Here is a 19,569-nt window from a genome sequence, read left to right as displayed (position 1 = left end):
TTGCACGCAACATAGTTTCTGTTAGGCACGTAAATGAACGAATGATGTGGGTAGATTTGTCAGTTGGAGGAATTAGGACTAGAACTGTCTCAGTGTATTCACCATGTGAGGGTGCAGATGAGGATGAAGTTGGCAAGTTTTATGAAGCATTGAGTGACATCGTGGTTAGGGTCAACAGCAAGGAGAAAATAGTGCTAAAGGGCGATTTCAATGCAAGAGTTGGGTATAGAACTGAAGGATACGAAAGGGTGATCAGTAAATGTGGGGAAGATATGGAAGCTAATGGGAATATGAAGCGTTTGCAGGACTTCTGTGCTACTATGGGTTTAGCAGTTATGATTACATTCTTCAAGCATAAGTCTATTCACCGCTACACATGGGAGGCTAGCGGTACCAGATCCATAACAGACTATATCTTAACAGATTTTGAATTCAGGAAATCTGTTAGGAATGAACGAGTTTTCTGGGGATTTTTCGATGATACCAGACCACTATCTGATCAGTAGTGAACTAAGTATCTCTAGGCCTAGGGTAGAGAAAGTGAAATCTCCCTGCAAACGAATAAGGGTAGAAAATCTCCAGGACAAGGAAATTAGACAGAAGTACATGGATATAATTAGTGAGAAGTTTCAAACAGTAGACAGTAAGCAGGTTCAGGATATAGAAAGTGAATGGGTGGCATACAGGGATGCTGTAGTAGAAACAGCAAGGAAATGCCTAGGAACAACTATGTGTAAAGATGGGAAAAGGCAAACATCTTGGTGGAATGATGAAGTGAGAGCAGCTTGTAAACGTAAAAAGAAGGATTATCAGAAATGGCTCCAAACAACGGCCGAAGCAGACAGGGATTTGTACGTAGATGAAAGAAACAGAGCGAAACAAATAGTTGTTGAATCCAAAAAGAAGTCGTGGGAAGATTTTGGCAATAACCTGGAAAGGCTAGGTCAAGCAGCAGGGAAACCTTTCTGGACAGTAATAAAGAATCTTACGAAGGGAGGGAAAAAGGAAATGAAGAGTGTTTTGGGTAATTCAGGTGAACTCATAATAGTTCCCAGGGAATCACTGGAGAGGTGGAGGGAATATTTTGAACATCTTCTCAATGTAAAAGGAAAATCATCCTGGTGGTGTTACGAACAGCCAAGCTCATGGGGAGGAGGAAAATGATGTTGGTGAAATTACGCTTGAGGAAGTGGAAAGGATGGTAAATAAACTCCATTGTCATAAAGCAGCAGGAATACACGAAATTAGACCTGAAATGGTGAAGTATAGTGGGAAGGCAGGGATGAAATGGCTTCATAGAGTAGTAAGATTAGCATGGAGTGTTGGTAAGGTACCTTCAGTTTGGACAAAAGCAGTAATTGCATCTATCTATAAGCAAGGGAAGAGGAAGGATTGCAACAACTATCGAGGTATCTCATTGATTAGTATACCAGGCAAAGTATTCACTGGCATCTTGGAAGGAAGGGTGCGATCAGTCGTTGAGAGGAAGTTGGATGAAAACCAGTGTGGTCTCAGACCACAGAGAGGCTGTCAGGATAAGATTTTCAGTATCGCCAGGTAATTGAAAAATGCAACTAGAGGAATAGGCAGTTGTGTTTATGTTTTGTAGATCTAGAGAAAGCATATGACACGGTACCGAGGGAAAAGATGTTCGCTATACTGGGGGACGATGGAATTAAAGGTAGATTATTGAAATCAATAAAGGCATTTATGTTGACAATTGGGCTTCAGTGAGAATTGATGGTAGAATGAGTTCTTGGTTCAGGGTACCAACAGGGGTTAGACAAGGCTGTAATCTTTTACCTTTGCTGTTCGTAGTTTACAGATTGTGCCGAAAGCCTGCAGTCTAATATCTTGGAACTTGAAAATAGGTGCAATGAGTATGGTATGAAAATTAGCCTCTCGAAGACTAAATTGATGTCAGTAGGTAAGAAATTCAACAGAACTGAATGTCAGATTGGTGATACAAAGCTAGAACAGGTCGATAATTTCAAGTATTTAGGTAGTGTGTTCTCCCAGGATGGTAATATAGTATGCGAGATTGAATCAAGGTGTCGTAAAGCAGTGAGCTCGCAGTTGCGATCAACAGTATTCTGTAAGAAGAAAGTCAGCTCCCAGACGAAACTATCTTTACATCAGTCTGTTTTCAAACTAACTGTGCTTTACGGGAGCAAAAGCTGGGTGCACTCAGGATATCTTATTCATAAGTTAGAAGTAACAGACATGAAAGTAGCAAGAATGATTGCTGGTACAAACAGGTGGGAACAATGGCAGGAGTGTACTCGGAATGAGGAGATAAAGGCTAATTTAAGAATGAACTCGATGGATGAAGCTATACGCATAAACCGGCTTCGGTGGTGGGGTCATGTGAAGCGAATGGAGGAGGATAGGTTACCTAGGAGAATAATGGACTCTGTTATGGAGGGTAAGAGAAGTAGAGGTAGACCAAGACGACGATGGTTAGGCTGATTCTAACGATTTAAAGATAAGAGGTATAGAACTAAATGAGGCCACAACACTAGTTGCAAATCGAGGATTGTGGCGACGTTTAGTAAATTCACAGAGGCTTGCAGACTGAACGCTGAAAGGCATAATAGTCTATAATGATAATGTATGTATGTATGTATGTATGTATGTTTTAAATTCTAGATATACCACATACCTCCAGTTACACAGTGCACTGCAAAGAAATCAACACAAGTTACTAAGGAAATTTAATTCAAATACAACATATCGTCACTGCCGGACAAAACCTCCTATGTGCAGCAATGGGTGAAAATGAGATTTTTCAACTACTTGAAAACCCAGACCACGCTCTACAATCTGACCAAAACATTCTATGTGGCATTTTGAAATTATAGCTACTATTCCAGAAAATATTTGACATCATATATGACACTGCGTTTGAAATGCCGGCAAAATCTTGTATGTGCATTGCAGCGAACAAAGGAGCTTTTCACAACTGCAACTCATTAAAATTGCAAGTACAAAAGCTCCTATGTGTTCTTGCTATTCACAACGAGATATTGGGTGTATTTGACAGTCTATTAAAATGCACTTAGGTGCTTTGTATCAAATAAAATTGCAGAAATTTACCAAGAAAAATATGTGGCAAGTGAAACTAACATGGGAAATGCATGAATCACGAAGCAAACTAAGAACTAGGGGATACAGAAGTGTTTATAAACTTTTTATGGTTATATCTTTATTGGTATGAGCTAACAGTGAAGCATAATATTGTTGTTTTAGGCGGCAATACACACCATGGTAATTGTTTACATGGAATATCGGATAGTGGGGTTTCTGATTCTAAATTGTTGCTTTAGCAAGTTAACAGTCTGTATCACAGTTTTCATTACGTGTGTACTGTACATGAATTATTAGCATTTTCTTGTGGCTTTAAGGAAATTACAATGTGCATGTAAGGTGAAAGTGCTTTTATTTGTATATACTTCGTATCAAGTGGACAATCATGATCAACATGTGAAAAAAAAAAAAAAGGTTGAAATGGCTCTACAACCGAGACCAAAGCCGTTTCCAGACTGAGGTTGGTATAAATTTAAGAGATAATTAGTACTTCAAAATGCTATTATTATTATTATTATATTTATTATTGTTATTATTATTATTATTAGTTTGTACAAGTCACTTCCTCTTCTTCCATGTACGTGGAATGCACAGCAGAAACTTCAGAAAATGCTGAAGATGCTGAAGATGCAATTGCTGATTTCAGAGGACCTTTACTATCTGACAAAAAATGTACTTCTATAATAGGTGTGTAATATGTCAATAATTATTATATGAATAATATAAAGTTTCCAATGCTCTGGCAAATTACAGGCGAGGTTTTAGTAGTTCCACTCATGCCAGTGTTTTATGGACAATAATATTCACTGACCACTTTTGTTGTACAGGAATGGAGGACATTGGTGATATTTCATCAGTCGAATGGAGTTCTGCAGACAACCTTATGAATCTCTTAGGCTCATCTCAGATGTTCTTTTTTTGGGGGGGGGTTAGGGGAGGGGGCTATTTGCTTTACGTCGCACCGACACAGATATGTCTTATGGCGATGATGAGATAGGAAAGGCCTAGGAATTGGAAGGAAGCGGCTGTGGCCTTAATTAAGGTACAGCTCCGGCATTTGCTGGTGTGAAAATGGGAAACCACGGAAAACCATCTTCAGGGCTGCTGACAGTGGGACTCGAACCCACTATCTCCTGATTACTGGATATTGGCTGCACTTAAGCGACTGCAGCTATCGAGCTTTATCATCTCAGATGTTAACTGAAGGTTAACCCTGTCCACAAGAACTCGGGAGGAAGCAGTAACTGGATCTCTAGGTAATCTAAATGTAAGTAAAGCTGAAACAATGCAAGTCAAGAGTCCTCAGGCACAGATTTTGCCAAAAACGTCCCTAAGCAGAAAAGAAAGGCAACAATCTAAATCAGACAGAGTGAAAGGAAGAATGTATTTAGGAATTAAAAGGGATTCTTCAACTAGCACACAACAAAGAAAAATTAAAGCTAGATGCAATCACAAAGATTTAGTAAAACATACCAAAAGATCATGTCTCTACGAAAATCAATGAGGAGGGACTAAACCTTTTTGAAATGTTTTGGAATATTCCATCTTTGGGTGAAAAGAGAGCATGTGTTAGAGCATCGGTGAATACAAGGAATGTGATCTGAAGACGAAGAAAGGAAGGGGATGAAATTAAGGAGCTTCTGAAGAGAAGCCAAAGCAATGACATATATCTGGGAAAAGCAAATGGAGAATGTGTACGAGTTTGCCGCAATTCTTCATTAATACTCTTGCCATAGGAGAAGACTCTTTTAAGAGATGAACCAAGAAGGAAGAAAAGTATAAGAAGAAAGATTGTATGGAAGAAGATAGTCAAGAACATGTACCAGAAACAGTGGACACCAAAAAACTGAACAGAAAGCAGAAGAAAATGAGAGATCAAGAAAACATTAAGAATTGGCTTAATCTTTTGCCAAATGTCCCAAGTCACTACTGCAGAAAGTCTTCTTCACACATCTACGTGAATTCAACCAAATACAATAGAGACAATACGCGACACTTAGCAAGATATCGAGGAACAGCTATTAGAGCTCTCTCTAGTGGGTAGACCTGAGAACTACTGATTCTGTCATAAGAGCACGTGTATTTGTGTGTGAAGTTTTTGGTGTTATTTATGCGTTTTCAGTGAGATGACATAATTAAATAGTAGCGTGTGTCATTCCTTGATATCTCCTCTCAACATGAGGGGAAAGGTATGAGCTGTGTTTGGCTGCAGTAACTATGAAATAGAGAAGATGTGCGGTCTTTCTTTTGCTACCCTCGTGACAAGAAAATGTAAGTAATATTGTGTTTGCATATATATTCTTCCAGTGACAGAGAGATTTTTATAGTACTTAATAATCTTCTGACCAGCTCGACCCATATTTTAACTGGCTTAAAACATAATACGCATATTTTATTGTACAGTGCAGCAGTTAACCTTCAATCCTGAGGTGTTGTTGTAGGTGTGCTCTGTGGGTTTTGAAATGTCACAGAAGTAATTTGGATAAGGTGTACAAGAAAGAAGGGACATTACACTTATATGAGAATTATAAGATCTGTTCAGATCATTTCTAGGCCAGCGACTTTAAAAATCCTCGACTATACAGCCAAGGGTATGTTACATTTTTACTCTAATTGTACTAAATATTCCTTAAAGCATCACTATCAACAACATTTTCATACTTTTCTTTCTTTTATCCCTCTTCTCAGATTAAAGCCAGGATTTTATAAATTTTCTTTCTGTTAGTAGGCTTCATGTTAAGAGAAAAATTGTCCAGCTTTTAAATGTTAATTCACTGCATCATGTGTGTAAGGAATGTGCCAATATTCTTATTGACAAGTGTCTTAATGTGATGATACAATGTTTTTTAAACGAGAAAAAAGACAAATCTAACCGTAAAAGTTCAGACAGGAAAGCTAAAGCAAAAAAAGTAATGCATAAATGAAAGATCAACCCATTTCACATCTTGTTTATATGTCTAATTTCAGTCTTTAAATAACAACCTTTTAAATAATTCTTCATTCATTTATCCAGAATTGCTTTAGCAACTTTGAAATAAATATCTCAATAATACTTTCTTTCTAGACGTAATTTATTTATCCATTTTCGTATATGCATTTCCATTGATATTTGAATTTAGCGCGACTTTTCAGGTCAAATCACTAGGAGCGCCACCATCGAATTGTCTCCCATTTTAACAAGGCTAAATCCGTAGGTGTCGCGTATTGTCTCTACTGTATTTGATTCAACATTCCTATCAAAGTCAAAAATCATGTCAATACAACTTGCAAGACCATTTTCATGGAGTCTCTAGAGGAAGAAAAGATTGCAATCCACCTTCCTAGAAAAGACCAGTGTGATACTTGTTGCGGATATGAACTTGGACAAGTAAGAGAAGAAAACTATCAGGCCCACATATTACGCAGGCAAAAGGCCAAAGAGCTTAAAGATATGTACAAAAATGAAGCCTCTGATGAACACGCAGTGGTCACCATGGACTTGCAAAGTGTACTTTTGTGTCCTAGGCTGTTAGCATTGAAGGCATGCTATAAACGAAAGCTTCAACTACAAAACTTTACGATTTATAATCTGCAAAATGGGAAGGTAACCCTCTATGTGTGGCATAGAAGTAAATGGAGGAATGTCAGCAAATGATTTACAAATTGCATATTAATTAATTAATTAATTAATCTATACTGATATATAAAGAGATAAAGTTTGTTTGTATGTAATGGCTAATCTCAGGAACTACTGGACCAATTCTAAAATTTCTTTCACTAATAGAAAGATACATTATCCCTTAGTGCTATAGGCTATATTTTATTTTCAAAACAATTTGAGGGGAGGGGCGGGGCGACATGGGGAGATATTAAAATATTAGGCTAATATAGGTGAAATATCGAATTTATCGTACAAGGACGAGATAAAGCTCATTTTAAGCCCCTTGATGCAAAGAACAAAACTCGGTAAGTCCTGTTTTAAGGCCCTAAAACCAACCGTTATTGAGATATTGGCACCACACTACCCCTGCTATAGGAATCGGATAAAGAAATGAACTGCCGTAACCATGGCAACGTCAGCTCCAGTATGCTTACAGCAACGAGATTATCTACAATATATCACAAAAACCTAACATGTTACAGACATAAAATTTAGTATTTGGAATCTCCTTTAAAACAAAAGAACACAAATTTTTGTTTTCAGAAAATCCACGTACGGGGTGAGGGTTGAAAAGAAGAGGAAGGAGTTGAATTATTTATATGAGGATACATATATCTAAGGAACGGAAGATGTTACAGACGTTAAAATTTGTAGGCCGTTCTTGGAATCTCTTTTAAAAATAAATAAATGCACTTTTTCTGGAAAATCCCCTTAAGGGGGTGAAAATTTTTTTAAAAGCAGGCGATATTTTAAAATGTATACCAGTACGCTGTTTTACGACCCAGTCGGCACTCTTGGATGGGAAGAAATTCAGGCAATAAAGGAGGTGGTGAAGCAGGCATGTCAAAACGAGCAAGTAAGGGAGGTGGTAAAGGAGCAGTCTAAGGATGTAAAGCAGTGCATCAAAAAGGAGATAAAAGAGCTACAGGTGAAGGTGGAGAGCAATAAAGAAGATATAGAAATACTGAGGAAGAAGATAAAAAAGCTGGAAGAGGAGCTGGTAAAGGTGAAGAGGGATGGAGCTAATGGTGATCAGGAAAAAAGGAAGAATATTTTTATTTATGGAGTGCATGAAGGTGCAAGAGAAAAGAAAGTGGATCTAGTGTATAAGGTGGTGGATGTGATGCAAAATAAAATGAAGATTAACTTTAGTGAGGTGGACACAGACGATGTGTATAGAATAGCGAGAAGGAAGGGCAACAGGCCCATTAAGTGTCGTTATTATCCACCCTGATAGCAGGTATTGTGCTAAGGAACGCAGGAAACTTAAAAGAGAAAGAAGTATGGTTGAAGAGCAATATGGGTAGTGAAGCAAGTAAAGAATTTAGAATTTTAAGGAAACATTTATGGGCAGCTACGCAGCAAGGCCTGACTGCATGTATTAGAGGTCAGCAGCTGGTAGCTGGGAACGGGAGATGGTCTCGTGTGTGGTCGGTGAACAAGCTACAGGAAATGGACGACAAACTCTGAATTCTAACCTTTAGAGTGTCAAACAATGATATTCAGTTGTTTGAACAGTGTGCATTAAAACATGCTTTTAATGTTGAAATATCCAACAGATTGCAGCATCTTCAGTACTGTTTCCATTGAGGAAACAAAGTACTTCCTAATTACGTTACCAGAAAACACAAATATTTACTTGTTTCCATGCAAAGCATTGTTAAACATGTGTCTACTCCATTACACATATAAAATGCAGAGAAGTAAGAATATTTAATTTATATTGATTTTGACATTTTCTCTCTACATTTTAAATTTAATTTTTTCATCCCAATAAAGAGTTTTGAAAAAATGTTTAATATTGTGAGTGTCACTGTCCATAATTCTACACTGGTAGCAAATTCATACTTCCGTTAGCATGTGGAAAAATTTTAAAATATTGGTACGGTAATTATACAGTACGGTATATATCCTTTTAATCAGAACATGGGCCTGGAACTAAGAGGGTTAAAATAAATCACCTATAACTCATGATTACAATAGTCCTCTTTTCCCAGATATGTCCCCCTTTTCATTAGTAAAAAGAGCATCTGGCTTGGTTTTCTTTTTCGTATTAAAAAGTCTGGGTTTTCCAAGACTACAAAACCTTCAAATTTTAAATATTAAAAACAGAAAATAATAACTGAAGTAACAATCCAGCTTCTATCCACATATTAGTCGATATTACATAAAACAATAATCTCGTCTCTAGCACATCACGTAGGTGGCAATACTAATGATGACTCTAAATTATTTAATGTTGTCCAGTTTTGTTTTGCTATTCCAGCTCATAATGCCAATGGTGAGAGAGTATTTTATTTAATGCAGACACAGTAGTTAAAAGAAAGAAATAAGCTAACTCCTGATCATGCTAAGAATACGGTATTTTAATTCTTCAGTAACCGAGCAGAATGGCTGCTTGTGTTAACACGCTACGGCTATGGAGCCAAGCTTTGCATTTGGGAGACAAGTGGGTTCGTACCCCACCATCGGCTGTCATGAGAAAGGTTTTCTATGATTTCCCATCTTCTCTTCCAGGCAAATGCCGGGACAGTTCTTATTCATAGGCTACAGCCAATTTCTTTCACCTCCTTACACATTTTAATCCACCATCATTCATTTCATCTTCATTCACTCCTCAACTGAAGGGCATCCAGCCGTAAAAATACATGCCATAAAATTTCATCTCACCTTATCTCCAACCCCATATCATGAAACAGGACTAAGGGGTAGACACACATTTTAATTCTTCAGTACAAGTTCAAAGATACTTTTTGTCACAAGTTTTATCAATATGGGAAAGGAATGTCAAAAACTGTTAGTAAAATAGGATCATCTGATAAATATGATTGGAAAAAATAAAACCTGTCTTAAAGTGTATTTTAAGGTATATCTGGGACAAATTTGTATAGTGAAACATCAGTTACGGACAGGTTAACATTATTCGCCATATTTCTAAGAATGTATTACAGTAAGGATTACTGAGGTTTATAATACCACTACTATGGTGAATATATCTGTACAGCAACAATAAATCATTTTAACTCTGATAGATGATATATTGGGAATGGATCAGATAGTGCCATGCTCCAATTTAAACAGTAGGAGCTTGGAAGAAATATGTTGGGAGTGTTACGAACTTATTCTTCCCATACAATGCTTGTGAATGGAAGGGTCGTTACTTATTTAAAATGTATTTTCTCCCTTGAAATGCTTATGAATGGGTTGTTACTCGATTGTTCAATGTAAGAAAAAGAATAACATCCGAGCAGACAGTTGGAAACGTGAACTGAGGATAGGAAAAAAAAATTATTTTTTTTTTTGTCTTTCACAGCATCCTGGCAACTCATTAACTATTGAATAACACCATGAGAAAAATATATATCTGAACTCACCATTAGCCATTTGCACTGTCTGTCCCCCCACATTTTGGATAAGATTTGTAGGATAGACACCAGGTGCACGGATGATCTGGCCTGATGGGGTGATAAGAGCTTGACCACCAGCCAATTGTACAGTTTGATGTTGCCCAGTGGGCATAGCCGGGATGAAAAGTGCCTCCTGTCCATCCACTGTCACAGTCTGCATAGGCTGCACCACATTATAGGACAAGTTTTGGCCTCCTGCAGCCACCAGCTGGGCACCTTGCTGCTGCAAGTATAATAATTTCTATGAACTATGTTCAGTTCAGCAAAACAGAGTTTCTAAAGAACTTTACTGAAGCACTACTCACTCTCTTAGAGAGATAATAATGAAGCACACATCCACACAGTAGTTTAAAAAAACGACAATCATAATGTTTGTTAATTCCAATGGCAACATAACCTATCAAAGTTATATTTACGTTATCTTAATCTCTAATACTGGAAATAACAGCAGAAGAGGTACGATACAGGTAAACTACAGAAAAAACTATGGACTTTATTGTACAGTATATTTTGTATTCGTGACAAATAATCAATTTGATAGATAAAACAAGTGAGCGAATCATGCGTAGCATGCATTACTATTTTCGGCATCACGCCATCTACTGCCCTAAAGGTTAAATTTAAGCATGCAAGATGCCAATCAAGAGAGCTAGGAGAAAAGAAAATAGAAGTGCCAAGTCTAGTGCCAACCCTTTTACCCCCTCTACTACACGCGACACCATGAAATGATTTCAGTAACAGAAACAAAACAAACACTTAAAAGCTCTAAAAAGAGAGGTCGAGAAAGTCTGATCAACAGAGTGCATTACAGAGAATACTGCCTGCATGCTACACACTGTGACAAAGAGTAAAGAAAAAAAGAGCATCATGTAAACAAACCTGTAGGAACTGTCCGGGAACACCTTGAACGGAGACCACAGTAGGAGTGACAGCAGACGACACGAAGGTCTTGACAGCCGGCGTCGTCTGCTGGCTATGTGGATTGTTTTCAGATGACGCCACGGCTGTCACGTGATGCTGAGGGAAGAAGTTCTGTAGTTGTTGCAGAGTAATAACGTGGTGGGGTTGTTGCTGTTGCTGTGAAGGTTGGGATAAGGCAAGGGGATCCCTAAGCGCAAGAGTCTCTCTTGTTAACTGTCCTTGATGACCCGCCACGATTGTTGTCCCTTCGCCTTGCTGCTGGGCTTGCAGCTGCTGCAGAACAGCTGTATTCACAAGTCTTATTTGAGATGCTGGCTGCTGCAGGGAAAGTTGCTGCTGGATTTGTTGCGGTACAGCTGGTTGATTAACAACCACACCTGCGCTGATTTGTTGCTGGGATGTACCACCTTCTTGCTGATGAACTTCGTGAGGCGATGAATTGCCGATCTTACTGCAGGTCGCAGCTAGAAGTGCGAGGGGGGACGGCTGAATCTCCTAAATGAGGCGGAGCCACGAAGAAAATGGGATGTCAGCAGGTGCGTATGAACCAACAAGCAGGGCTTTGGTTAGCCCTGGAACAAAGTCGTTACGCGCGCGCCTTGCGTTTTGCGGAGAAGCACACAAGGAACTCCCACTTTCCCACCCCGCCCCAAATGGACCACACACACTATGTCGACTTACCTGAGATGTGGTGTGAGGCAAGATGTATTCCGTCTTCACCTTGGTGGGTGCTGAGGACATTATTTGTAGTCTTCACGACTAAAAAAATAATGTTTCGTCCCGTCCCACGCACAGATAATATTCCTTCAGCTCATGGCGGACACGTACTGACGAGAAATTACAGATGTACAAGTCTCTGCGCATATCCCTCCGCGAATCAATAGAATATTGGACATAGTTGGATCAATATTCCTCTACAGCAGTACAGCACCTAAATGAATTACAGGTACATAAAATTAAAATATGTTCACGTTTCATGTTACTGCATACCGCTCCATAAACGATAACAAGCAACATGTGTATACAGGAACTATTTGGGGCGTTAACTGCGGATGAAGTGCACAGTTATACGGTAGCGTGGTGCAGCCCGCTGGGCTCCACGGAAATAGCTGATTGGCAGTTGCCTACAATGCCCTACCCTGAGCTCTGTAAATTTGTTAGGGCTGATGGGGCCAGTTCGCTTGCCTCCTCCCACCTCCTTTCCGCGTCACCAACCGCCTGTTTATGACAAAGGAAAAAGAGAAAGGGTCGAACTCCCTGTGGCCCGAGGGAGGGGACCCAAGATAGCATCAAGGGGCAGGCCAGGAATCGGTCTTGCTCCCCTACAGCTAACATGTAATAACGAAAACCGCCCCTCTGCGTGGCCTGTTATGTGAGGAGGTGACTACTAATTTAGGTAGGGGAAGATTCCACGGGATGAGATAAATGAAACAGAAAAAAAAAAAAAAAACTTCATCAGCTGACTTGTTTACCTAAAGGAAATACAGTTGAAGTAAATGACCTATCTTGTTTGTATCGTATATTTTTAGAGTAAAGTGTTCCTTTCAATTACACACGCGCATTCGTATCATATAAACAGTATTTGCTCCTTAGTCTTTAAAGAAGTGTCAATACGACTGAAGTACAGGGTTCATTCTTTAGCTTGTTAAGTTTTCTCACTTCACCGATCTTGTGACAAGAGCTCAGGGGATGTCCTTGAATTGTTCTGAAGCACGACATTGCCACATAACGTAACCTTGACCAGCAGGAATGGAGAATGTTACGAATACATTGTTCCATATTATGAAGTATTGATTCACTTCCTGATATGTAACATGTGAGGAGTGAGACGGCCAGGGGATGGGCTAGAGCCCGGGCGTGGTCCTTACGGGCGGCACAGACCTCGCCTCCCGCATCTCCCTGCAGCTTGGGAAGCGTGCATGCTTTGGGGGCGGGACCGATAAGATAACCTTAACTTTCCCATGCACTCCTCTCACTTCGTGAGGACACGAGATGCTTCGGCTACGCTCGGACAGCTAGCGGGAAAGAAACTAGGTTACTGTACAGGAAATCTCATCTTATACCTGCGTGACGTCATAGGGAGGCAAGATTTGTTCACACTAATTTTTAGCCTAGCAGTTGAAAGTCAGCATAACTGCCTCGTTTGGTAATGTTTCAAACTTGCAACAGCGCTTCAAGTTAACTTTTTGATAAACTGTAACACATTTACATTCTTCTTTTACCATTCCAAGGTCAATAGTCACATAAAACTTCAAGCTTGCTTTTAAGCCTTGCAAAGCTATTTATCTGTAAGTGTAGAACATTTCATAGCTTAATTGTTGACGACCGGGCGAGTTGGCCGAGCGCGTAGAGGCGCGCGGCTGTGAGCTTGCATCCGGGAGATAGTAGGTTCGAATCCCACTATCGGCAGCCCTGAAAATGGTTTTCCGTGGTTTCCCATTTTCACACCAGGCAAATGCTGGGGCTGTACCTTAATTAAGGCCACGGCCGCTTCCTTCCAACTTCCAGGCCTTTCCTATCCCATCGTCGCCATAAGACCTATCTGTGTCGGCGCGACGTAAAGCCCCTAGCAAAAAAAAAAAAAATTGTTGACGATAGTTATTATTGGATATGATCAGAGGACCACTACTTACTGTATGACAAGTGCTTTCCAGACATAAGACCCCTGTAATCTCCTTTTTTCACCACTTTTCCCATATCCTGGTGGTGTCGCGGGTGCGAAATGTGTGGACATGCCCCTATTTTAAGCCCAGATGCCCTTCCTGACGCCAACCGTATGTAGAGGTAGTCAGTATTGCGCGTTTATGTGGTGGTTTGTAGTGTGGTGTGTATAGATAAAGAGGCATGGTATTGGGAAAAACAAAAATACCCACTCCCTGAGGAATTAACCAGACGAGTTAAAATCCTTGACTTGGTCGGGAATTGAACCTGAAACCCAATTATCTATGGCTGCGGCACTGATCACTCAGATAAGTCTTATGACGACGATGTGATAGGAAAGGGCTATAAGTGGGAAGAAACGACCGAGGCCTTATTTAAGATACAGTCCCAGCATTTGCCTGGTGTCCGACTCGTTGGCTGAACGGTCAGCGTACTGGCCTTCGGTTCAGAGGATCCCGGGTTCGATTCCTGGCCGGGTCGGGGATTCCAATGGCACGGGGGCTGGGTGTATGTGTTGTCTTCATCATCATTTCATCCTCATCACGACGCGCAGGTCGCCTACGGGAGTCAACTCGAAAGACCTGCACCTGGCGAGCCGAACATGTCTTCGGACACTCCCGGCACTAAAAGCCATACGCCATTTCATTTGCCTGGTGTGAAAATGGGAAACCTTCAGCACTGCCAACAGTGGGGTTCGAACCCACTATATTCCGAATGCAAGCTCACAGTTGCGCAACTCTAAACGCACGACTGGCTCGCTTGGTAGCTGAAAATAAATACCATAGAAAGGAAGGTTCTAGAAGTAGGAATTTTAGGCAGTACCATGTGGTTGGTACGAGAGGCAGGAGGGAGTTAAAAAAAAGTAATTATCACCGGTGTCCACCTCTGTGGTGTAGAAGGTGAACTCGTGTCCTCATCCTGAGGTAGTGCAGCTCTTTTCAAGCACACCCCCATTGGAGGTGAGCTGCATGTACCATTTCAACCACATACCAGCCCTGCTGCCATTCTTAAATTTCTGGCAGTACCGGGAATCGAACCCGGGCCCCCGAGGACGGCAGCTAATAACACTAACCGTTACGCTACGGAGGCGGACTGTGGTGTAGAGGTTAGTGTGATAAGCTGCCACCCCCCGAGACCCGAATTCGATTCCCGGTTCTGCCGCGAAATTTGAAAAGTGTTACTAGGGCTGGAACAGGGTCTACTCAGCCTCGGGAGGTCAACTAAGTAGAGGGGTGTTCAATTCCCACCTCAGCCATCCTCGAAGTGGTTTTCCGTGGTTTCCCACTTTTCCTCTATGCAAATGCCGGGATCGTACCTAACTTAAGGCCACGACCGCTTCCTTCCCTCTTCCTTGTCTATCCCTTCCAATCTTCTGATCCCGCACAAAGCCCATCTTCAGCATAGTAGGTGAGGCCGCTTGGGCGAGGTAGGCCTACTGGTCCTCTTCCCCAGTTGTATCCCCAACCAAGTGTCTCACGCTCTAGGACACTGTCCTTGAGGCGGTAGAGTTGGAATCCCTCGCTGAGTCCGAGGGAACATCCAACCCTGGAGGGTAAACGGATTAAGAAAGAAAGAATTGCCATCGATGGAAAATACAGTAGTAAATAAAATTGTAGGTAAAAACAGCCTACAGGATGGGTTTAAAGCAATTACAGAGTGTGAAAACGGATTTGTGCCTTTAAAGGTGGTGAGGTATAGTAAAGATCCATTATGTCATAACAGAGAAATAATGAGGTGCAGGTTGGAAAGTTTGGAATTATGTTATTGTGGAAATAAGGACAGGTTGAAGTAATTTAATTTAACGAAGAACTTAGCTTAGGATAACATCTTAGCAAGCATAATTGTCAGTATGACTTTTAATGAAAAACTTCAAGGCAGAAACTGATTCCAGGAGGGACATTCCAGGAATCATTAATGAACAAGGGAAGCCTGTATGTGAGAATTTACCGAAGACAGAATTATTTAGTCTGCAGTATGTTAAGATTGTTGGACAGAAGGATAATGTTCAGGTATAGGAGATGACTAATAGGCCCTACTAGCATAATTTTTTCCTATGTTAATAAAGATATTTACTGAAAGATATAAACGTTGTAAACTAGAAAAACAGCTGGAATTGATAAGATTTCTGGGGATACACTCAGCAATGGTTTGGGATATTACACCATATCAAAACTACTTGCTTGATTACCATTTGCATGCTATACAAAATGAATGGGGAGTTGCTATAGTAGTCCCAGTGTATAAAGACAACGGAGATATAAGCATAAAGTGGATCCAATCAGCTTGATATGCGTGGCATGTAAGCTCTGGAAAAGCATTCTTTCTTATTATATTAGATACGTTTGTGAAATTACTAACGGGTTTGAAAGGAGGCAGTTTGGGTTTAGGTACAGTTAATTCAGTGAGGCTTGACTGGTAGGATTTCAGCAAGATATAGCAGATATGTTACATTCAGGAGGTCGAATGTACTGCATAGCTATTGACCTGACCGAGGATTTTGATAATGTAGATCATGGGAGACTATTGACGAAAATGTGGGTTATTGGACTGGGCAAAAGAGTGACTGAACGGATGGCTAAATTTCTAGAACACAGAACTCAGAGAGAATTAGAAAAGGTGAAGCATAATCTGACCCTACAGTATAACGGTAAAGAGGGGGATTTCTCAAGGGAGTATTATGGGACCTATATGTTCTAATATATATATAGGCTCACATAAATGATACGAGTAAAGATCTAGAATGGCACACAAGGCTTTTTGAGGATTAAGGTAAATATTCGTTTATAGGAAGAGGAACTATGGATTGGATTAATTTACCAAGCGAGATGTTCGATAAATTTCCAAGTGTTTTGAAATCATTTAAGAAAAAGCCTACATAACCAACTGGTAGATAAACTGGAAACATTTGATTGATTGATTGATTGATTGATTGATTGATTGATTGATTGATTGATTGATTGATTGATTGATTGATTGATTGATTGATTGATTGATTGATTGATTGATTGAAGAGGGTAACACTCATCCCTTCCTCTACAAGACTAAGTCTCTGATCGTATCGCATTGGGCTTATCCCATTTCATTAAGGAAGGATATTTCTGACCCACTTTTCAAAACACTGAATGTAACATCGTTCATTGGTTGATATCTGTTTCTCCGTTGTTGTTGTTGTTGTTGTTGTTGTTGTTGTTGTTTTATATATAGGTCTATATAGACCTATATACTAGCAGTTACCCGCGGCTTCGCTCACGTGGATTTCGTCATTTGATAAAAGTAATCGTTCCTCTGTACTGTAAATGAAATGGCGTATGACTTTTAGTGCCGGGAGTGTCCGAGAACAAGTTCGGCTCGCCAGATGCAGGTCTTTTGATTTGACTCCCGTAAGCGACCTGCACGTCGTGATGAGGGTGAAATGATGAAGACGACACATAGCCTACACCCAGCCCCCGTGCCAGCGAAATTAACCAAGTAAGGTTAAAATTCCCGACCCTGCCGGGAATCGAACCCGGGACCCCTGTGACCAAAGGCCAGCACGCTAATCATATAGCCATGGAGCCGGACCCACTGTACTGTACTAACATATTATCTGAAAATCCCTAAAGTATAAAAATTCACCGAAAAACTGACTTTCCTTTACTCCAGAAATTCTTTGTAAACAACGCTTGTGGTATTGCCTTTTGGGGCTTAGATGACCAAGCGACATAGAACTGTACTACATGTGAGAAAAAGTCTTCTCGCAAGTCGGTAAAACAAACAAACATGTTTCTTTATTTTTAAAGGAGATTCCAAATACCTATTTCCACGTCTGTAACATCTTCAGTTTTTGAGATATAAGTACCCCCATAAAAATAATTCAACCCCTTTATCAGTCCTTCCCCAACCCCCAACCCCACCTAAGTGGATTTTCCGAAAACAAAAGAAATAGATGTTTTTTTATTGTCAAAGGAGATTCCAAATACGAATTTTCACGGCTGTAACATCTTCAGTTTTTGAGATATAAGCGTCCTCATAAAAATTATTCAACTCTTTTTAACTTCTTTTCACCCTCGGTAAATGCCTTTTCCGAAAACTAAAAAATACGTGTTCCTGTATTTTTAAAGGACTTTCCAATACCAAGTTTCATGTCTGTAACATGTTAAGTTTTTGACATATACTGTAGATATACCGGTACTCATTTTAAAATTCACCCGCTTTTTCAATTCGTTTCAGCCCCTTAAGTGGATTTTCCGAAAAGAACAAAATGCGTGCTTCTTTATTTTTAAAGGACATTCAAAATACCAACTTTCACGTCTTTAACATCTTCAGTGTTTGAGATATAATTAGGCCTATCCTCATAAGAGGAATTGAACATTTTCTTCACTTCTTTCCACACCATTCCTCCTTAATTGGACTTTCCGTAAACAAAATATAGGCTACGTGTTTCTTTATTTTTAATGGAGATTCAAAATACCAACTTTCATGTCTTTCATGTCCGTTTTTGAGATATAAGTATCCTCTTAAACAGAATTCAACTCCTTCTTTACATATTTTCAACCCCCCCCCCCCCCCCTTACGTGAATTTTCCGAAAACAAAAGAATACGTGTTTCTTTACTTTGAAAGAAGACTCCAAATACTATTTTTCATGTTTGTAACATCTTTCGTTTTTGAGATATAAGTATCCTCATAGAATGAATTCAACTCCTTTTTCACCCCACCCCCGTTAAGTTGATTCCCCCCCCCTCAAAAAAGAAGGCGTGTTTCTTTTATGTTTAAAGGAGATTCCAAGTAGGCTACCAATTTTCACGTCTGTAAATTTCAGCTTTTGAGAAATAAATATCCCCATAAAAAGAATCCAATTCTTTGCACTTCCTTTCACCCCCCCCCCCCCGAAGTGAATTGTCCGAAAACAAAAATACATGTTTCTTTTTCAATATGCCTAAAATAGCTTCCAAATAGGCTACTAATTATCACGACAGTAACATCTTAAATTTTTGAGCTATAGCCTATGTGTCCTCATAAAAGGAATTCAACTCCTTTTCACCACCGACCCCCAAATTGACTTTCCCCCCAAAATGCGTGTTTGTTTATTTTTAAAGGAGATTCCAAATATCAATTTTCACGTCTGTAACAACTTCAGCTTTTATTAGATATAAGCATCCACATACAAATAATTCAATTTATTTTTCAATTCTTTCCCCCCCCCCCCCCCATAATGGATTTTCTGAAATCAAAGGAATGCGTGTGTCTTTACTTTTAACAGAGATACCAAATACCAATGTTCACGTCATACAAATAATTCAACTACTTTTTTCAATTCTTTCAACCCCCCCCCCCACAAGTGGATTTTCCGAAAACTAAAATTACGTATTTCTTTATTTTTAAATGGGATTCCAAATATCAATGTTCACTTTTGTAACATTTTCAGTTTTGAGATATTAGTATCCTAATAAAAATAATTCAACCCTCTTTTCAGTCCTTTTTACCCCCCTCCCACCCAAGTGATTTTTCCAAAATAAAGATTTACATGTTTCTTTCTTTTTCATTGAGATTAAAAGTACCAATTTTCACTTCTGTAACATGTTAAGTTTTTGAGATACTCTATACATGCTCATTTTAAAAATTTACCCCTTTAACACTTTCCCTTAAGTGGATTTTCAGAAAACAAATTATGTGTGTTCCTTTACTTTTACAGGAGATTCCAAATACCAATTTTTACATCTGTAACATGTTACGTCTTTGAGATATACCTACCGTAGATATTCCAGTTTTAAAAAATCACCCCCTTTGTCACTCTTGTTCACCACCCCTTAAGTAGATTTTCGAAAAAATACGTGTTTCTTTATTTTTAAAGGAGATTCCAAATTCCAATTTTC

The 19,569-nt window shown here is 39.6% G+C and overlaps 1 protein-coding gene across 7 annotated transcripts in view; it reads right to left on the bottom strand.

The window, feature by feature from the left end:
* LOC136877446 (specificity protein transcription factor 3) overlaps positions 1 to 11,871 on the bottom strand; it is a 126,963-nt gene extending 115,092 nt beyond the window's left edge. For 6 of the 7 annotated variants that reach the window (XR_010860765.2, XM_067151490.2, XM_067151491.2 and 3 more), the window contains exons 1-3: positions 11,737 to 11,866; positions 11,014 to 11,550; positions 10,102 to 10,357 (exon numbers count right to left, since the gene is read on the bottom strand). Coding sequence is in view for 6 of the 7 variants with exons in the window: in XM_067151490.2 (XP_067007591.1) it covers positions 10,102 to 10,357; positions 11,014 to 11,550; positions 11,737 to 11,796 (853 nt within the window). In the remaining variant the exon portion in view is untranslated. Of the gene's footprint in view, positions 1 to 10,101; positions 10,358 to 11,013; positions 11,551 to 11,736 lie in introns of all 7 variants that reach the window. The other variant, XM_068228648.1, reaches the window with a different exon arrangement.
* Between the last annotated feature and the right edge of the window lie 7,698 nt (positions 11,872 to 19,569).

Source organism: Anabrus simplex, chromosome 7, assembly GCF_040414725.1.
Source record: "Anabrus simplex isolate iqAnaSimp1 chromosome 7, ASM4041472v1, whole genome shotgun sequence".
NCBI lineage: Eukaryota > Metazoa > Arthropoda > Insecta > Orthoptera > Tettigoniidae > Anabrus > Anabrus simplex.
Note: the sequence above shows the minus strand (reverse complement) of the source record. Positions and strands in the feature narration are given on the sequence as shown.